Source organism: Anas platyrhynchos, chromosome 2 (assembly GCF_047663525.1).
Source record: "Anas platyrhynchos isolate ZD024472 breed Pekin duck chromosome 2, IASCAAS_PekinDuck_T2T, whole genome shotgun sequence".
Taxonomy (NCBI): domain Eukaryota; kingdom Metazoa; phylum Chordata; class Aves; order Anseriformes; family Anatidae; genus Anas; species Anas platyrhynchos.
The window spans coordinates 142230281-142236280 of record NC_092588.1 but is presented as its reverse complement, the minus strand read 5'-3'; the positions used below and the strand labels follow the sequence as shown (position 1 = coordinate 142236280).

The 6000-nt window shown below is 39.6% G+C and overlaps 1 protein-coding gene across 1 annotated transcript in view; it reads right to left on the bottom strand.

The window, feature by feature from the left end:
- Positions 1–1465: 1465 nt before the first annotated feature.
- Positions 1466–6000, bottom strand: part of GAD2 (glutamate decarboxylase 2) — a 37892-nt gene continuing 33357 nt past the window's right edge. The window contains exons 15-16 of the mRNA XM_027450617.3: positions 4768–4857; positions 1466–4123 (exon numbers count right to left, since the gene is read on the bottom strand). Of these exons, the coding sequence (XP_027306418.1) occupies positions 3950–4123; positions 4768–4857 (264 nt within the window). The 3' untranslated portion in view covers positions 1466–3949. The remainder of the gene's footprint in view (positions 4124–4767; positions 4858–6000) is intronic.

The following is a 6000-nucleotide window of genomic DNA, read 5'->3' as shown; positions in this document are numbered from 1 at the left end:
CAGGGTGGGGCCACTCACTGATATTGTGCTTCTCATGGAGTAAGTTTGGACCAGAATCTTCCCATGCTAAAAGAAAGGATAGCCACTTCTTGGATAGAGGCACCCACTCTTGTTGTACGAGTTTTAACTGAATTTGCAGGCTGCATTTCAAAAGAACCTTTAAGAAAAAAGGTCCCATCAAGTTATGAAGATGGTTGAGATGCTCATATACATCTATGTTGTGGCAAACAGGCAAGAAGGATGAAAGGGGCATGAAATGGTAGAGAAGGAGGTTGAGTGTGGAGAGGCAGACACAGCCCAGTGGGGTGGTCAGAGGACCTGAGGCTCCTGGGACCTTTGTGTGGTTGCACAGCAGAATGGCCAATGGCCACTGCAAGCTTGCTGTGAGCGTATGCTTCTGCAATGAGATGGGTCATCTCTTCTTCTAGATCCATGGTTCTCCCCATGCAGAATGCTCTTCTGGGGGCCTTGTGGTAAACAGCAGAGAAACAGCAAATGGCTTTTATTCTCACATAGTCAAAAGGAACCAGTCTTTGTGGAGAGCTGTTACTCAGGTTCTCATGATTTCCTCTTTATTGTCAATTTTATTGTGCCTTTCTTCAGTGTGGCCAGTAGGTGCTTGGCTGGGACACGCCACGCAGCTCTGGGTGCAAAGAGTTTGCAGCTAAGCCCAAGCTTCATGGACACGTGGGAGTATGCAAAAATAAGAAAACTGTGCTCCCTGTCCCAGCACATCATCAGGGTAAGGAGGATGCCCAACTGCCCAGAATCTTCTCCAGTTCTGTTTCTCCTTACAAAACCTCTAGATGGGCTCTGCCTAAGTACGGGGTATAGGCATTAATCACAAATTCTACTGCAGATTTAGAGCAATGATACACAAAAATCTCATCTTAGACAAAAACTTCCTAAACAACATAATTTTGTTTTCTTTCTCTGCATGTGCTGTAGGCTATGAAGCTCTTCAGAGAGGAGAAGGAAAATAGGGCAGACAGGATTTTGGAAGAATGAGGCTGGGGAGACATGCAGACTAAAATCTTAATTTTTGCATCCGTTGCTTTGTCTTTTTTTTTTTTTTTTTTTTTTTTTTTTTTAATTTTATTATTATTTCATGGCCCTTTTAAATTGTTGCCATCATATAGTTTGTGTCACCCTGGAAAGCATCCTGACAACTTCCACTGTGCTGGAGGCTGATTAAAGTCTATGGTTAATTTGGGGATAAGTGCTCATGGAATGAAAAGACAAAACAAAAGATAAAAAATTGTTGAGCTTGTCTGAGGAGAATAAAGCGACTAAATCCATCTTGTAAAGATAAGGTAAAGGAATAGCAGATGGCAGATTTACACTTGTATGTTGGTGCCAAGTATTGCCTCAAAAAGGGTCTGGTGATGGAATTGTTTTTATGCTATGATAATTAACAGAATGCATCTTGCCATGAAGAAATCCAGAAGGAGACACAGAAAAGCAGTACAATTAAACATTCTCTTTATTGGGGCCTTGCTCCGAAGTGGCACAAGTGATAAATCCGTTTTCTGCTGACAGTGCCCATCAGTGCTGCTAATGAAAAGACCCACAGTCACATTTTACACTTTTATTTGGATTTAGATCAACAACACATATAAGATACTTTGGTCAAACACAAGAACAGGTTGCTATGCCGCTCTTTCCCGGCTGCAATAAACATAGTAAGGTGGAAAAAAATGCTGGTTCTCCTGGAACACCGAATGTAAATCTTGGATTGGCACATACAGCTAGTAAATACATCGTATGCACTTAGCACTTTAAAACAGAATTGCACATGCAAGATGTAACCAGGCTATTCAACACCTTCATTGTTGTCCCTGTACTATTTTTTTTAATGCTCTCTGCTTGCCTTTTTCACAGAAAGAAAGACTGTAATTTGCTGCTCTACTCAGTATTTCAGTGATTAGGCTGGTGATTTTGACACGTTCAGCAAAGGTCACATTGAAGTCCTTCCTGACAAAACTGGCATCTCCTCTATAGCTCAGCTCACTCCATTATGCACTGTAGGCAGCAATGGAAATCCACCAAAGTGAGGTGAGAGGTCTGCCTAAAAGCTGACAAGGAGAGGTTAATACCAAGCAAAGATACAGTAGAGGGACTGGCGTGAATGCAGCTCTTACAATATCAAGAGTAAATACTACTACCACACAAATAATGACATATCAATAATATATTGTACAAGCTTATACAGCAACACATGTTGATTTGCAACATTGTACAGTTTAAATCTAAAGTGCACAGCCTCAATCTGAGGTGACAAAACAGTACTATCAATATAATAAAGGCAACACAATTACAGACACAATTTATTTCCTTCTTACTTCATGTCCTCATGATATTACATTAATACTTCACTTACGTATTTTAGATGAAATTAAAACCACATTGCACTTCTTATTTTCTCTTCAAGTATTTTAGAGCCAGCAAAACCATATTGCTTTACAAACAGAAGTTGGTCATTTAGGCTAAGTTAAACCAAAACTTCAGTAGGGTTATAAATAGACAGGCCTAAGCCCCATAATTCCTACCAACGTTTCTAGATACTGAGGGGAAAGAGGATAAACTTCAGCTGCCATCTCGGAGTCACCACTAATGTTAAGGAATGGTGCAGCACATGAATTCTGCAAGAACTGTGCCTGTGAAGGCCAGTGAAGCTCCGTGTGGACTGTTCTAGGCAGATGTAAACTAAGCTCATTTTTTTTTCTGCAATTTCAAAAACCATGGCAAACAGGGATGTAGTCCAGTACTGGGAGAAGCCTCTGACAAAGCAGTTTGTTACTTATGCTCCATCACTGTCATTTGGACTATAGCCACGTTTAGTTTAGGCCTTGTCCTGCAGACCTGTACATCTGTGACAAGTCTTTACCCTCTTAATGTAGCTTTCTTTAGAAAGAATTTCAGTCAATTTGTATTTTCAGTGTAGCTTTGCACTGCTCGTAGAGGAAATTGTTACAACATAAGCATTTATTCAGACACATTACTATTTTGGATAGGCTTTTTCACCACAGGACAAAGAAACCATCCAAATACAACCTTATTTCAGTCTTGGTTAGCACTGTATATTGATTGTGCGTCTGCTTAGTTAGGCCAAGTGGGAAACATAATTAGGAATAATAGCATCCTATTGTTGTACTGTAATTGATCTTATTAAGTGGTTTTAAGAGCTGCAGTACTCTTGAGGTTTTTTCAGTAATCAATCCTGGAGATCCACAATCCATGTGACATGGAGAAATGAGGTATGGGTACCTCTTCAGAATGTATGTGGGCTTATGGTTTAAACTAAGCAGTAATAAATATTTGAGGCACCTCCATCAAAAGAAAAAGAATTCTAGTTAATTTTCAGCTTCTGTCCTTGCAGTTTTATAACCCATATAAAATAAAAATATATAGTTTACAAAATAGGATTTTTTTCATATATATATATTTTTCCTTTTGTAAAACTATACCTATTTAAATACATTTGAAATGTTGCTATAGGTAAATTAGAAATTCTTTTCTAATACTACGAAAAAGGCAAAATACTTTCACTTTTAAACATACAGCTTGTATACTCTGTTTCTCACTACCCCCTCCCCCTTCCCTCAATTTGATTTTGTCACCATTTTGGGCAAATTTTGCATCACTCAGTCTGATTGCTTTTCATTTGAAGTAGTCACTGTTAAAATTTGGGGTAACATTTTAAGTATCTTCTGTTCTTCCTTGTTTGTTTCAATGCAGCTTTTTGTGCAGCTGATTATTAAAGAGGTATTCTAAAACTCAGGAAAGGACTTTAAAGGAGCCATGTTTCTTGATTTTAAACTGTACTCTACTCCAACGCCACAATATAGAAATAGATTTACTTTGGAACAAACTACAAATACATTCGCACAGTTTGTGACAACTTAATTGTCTACTTAGAGGTCCAGGAACAGACTTTCACACCCGCCTATTATAAATCTTGTCCCAGGCGCTCTATTTCATCAATCAGGAAATCAATGTCCTGATGAGTTGCTGCTGGGTTTGAGATGACCATCCGGAAGAAGTTCACTTTGTCTCCCAGAGGCTGATAGCTCACCATGGTCGTCCCATACTCCATCATCCTGGCTTTTATCACTGGTGCCACCTGCAATGGCATAAAACAAAAATCAGATTATTATTATCAATAATAATGTTATTATTACTATTATTATAACTAAGAGTAGAGGTTTTTTTTTTTTTATATGGAAGAAGAACTATAAAAAATGTTAAAATGAAAATGTCCAATATTGATAAAAAAGTTAACCTCTATTAAGGAGTAAATGGTGTACTGGAAGGGCATTGGGTTTATCTGGTTTCTTTGCCCAGCTTTTAAAAACATGGGGGAATTTTCCCTCTACTTTCTCAGTATTGCTGACAGGTAATTGGACACAGTAACTGGTGCTCGTAATGCACAAAGAATTGTTGCAATCATTTTCCACCTTCTTTTTGTATGCCAGAGTGCCATAGTATTACCAAGCAATTATTACATTTGCTGGGTTTACCACTTGTGGTTTACTATAACCGAAGTTTAATACACACTCTAGAGAAGAGGCAAACCCAAGGAATACCAAACCTGGAGACCAGAGCATGATGGTGCCAGGCTAACCTGCAGTAAATGACGATGATGTGTCATTTGCCAGAATATAGCAAAGTGACCTGACCCCATGCTCTGGATTCTCATTCTGGGGTCTGCCTGCCTGTACAGATTTCACTGTTCACCGCACAACATCCTGGGGGAATGCTTCTTACCTTCATAAGGCGGCTCATCCTTTCTTCGTTGTCTTCCATGCTACGCAAGCTGGGAGGTATATACCAGAAGCAGACGTTTGTGTGCTGAGGCTAAACACAGAATAATAATGGTTTATGCTGCAAGAAATGCTCATAATATCTCACTTGCAATTAAACTCATGCCTTTCCCCCTCTCATGCATCATATTGTGACAGCAATCAATGGCTTTCATTACTGTAGTCCGCTGAGAGTCATCATCATTATTAATGCAGAAAAGATAATTTTAGGCAATTTATTCCCAGGATGTCAGATGAGGAAACACATCACCCAGCTGTGCAAATATATTTATCCCCTACTGAGAAGCATCTAGATTTTGTAGGTGCTGTCCCCCCAAGAGGCTGAAGGGAATACAGATAAGGCAAATGTCTATTACAGATAATTTAGAGGCAAGGACCATGTCATTTACTGTTATTACATGATAGCATAATGTAAAATCTGGCCCTGTGAATAGGAGTCACAGGTGGTGCGTGAGATAGTCTTAAGATTTTTTTGTACATTTAATGAAATTTATTACTTTTCCATTTGATTCAGGTAGCTCCTGAATTAATATGTATGCATCACAGTGCTTTAGCTACTTCAACTTACGTGGGAGCACCAAGTGGAAAGGCAAAATCAGTTGGCATTTTCTGTATTTTTTGCAATCTCCCAACAGTTGCCTGCCTCACCACACTCCTCTTTGCTGGATGCTAAATGCATGAGCTAGAGCAGTCCTGACTGCTGTCAGTATCTTTACATGTCATGAGACTCAGTGGACCAAATTCAGTGATGATGTGTAAGGTGTGGGAAATAAATTGCATAGTGGCATGTGGGTATGGGTCTGTTATCTCTGTTTGGAGACACAAGGGTGACATTTATCCTTGTGCTGTAGAGTACTTAGGGACTGCAACATGGATAGTCCGCAAAGATCACCCCAGGTACCTGTGGGGCCCCTGTGACTGCTCACTGGAGGCTGCTGATAAACACCCTTTGCACAAGCAACCTTTCAGAGCTACATGGGGCAATGTAACCCACATTCCTAACAGACCCTTGAATTACAAAACTAGAGCCTCTTTTTACTGTTTGATAGCTGATTCTAATTGTGTGTGTGCTGCTTTACTCAGAGTTTAGGTTCAGTGGGGTGAACCTGTACAAATGGGTAACTTATGCACAGCTGCCTTGTCCCTAGATCCCATAAGGAAGAGAGTTATCAGCACA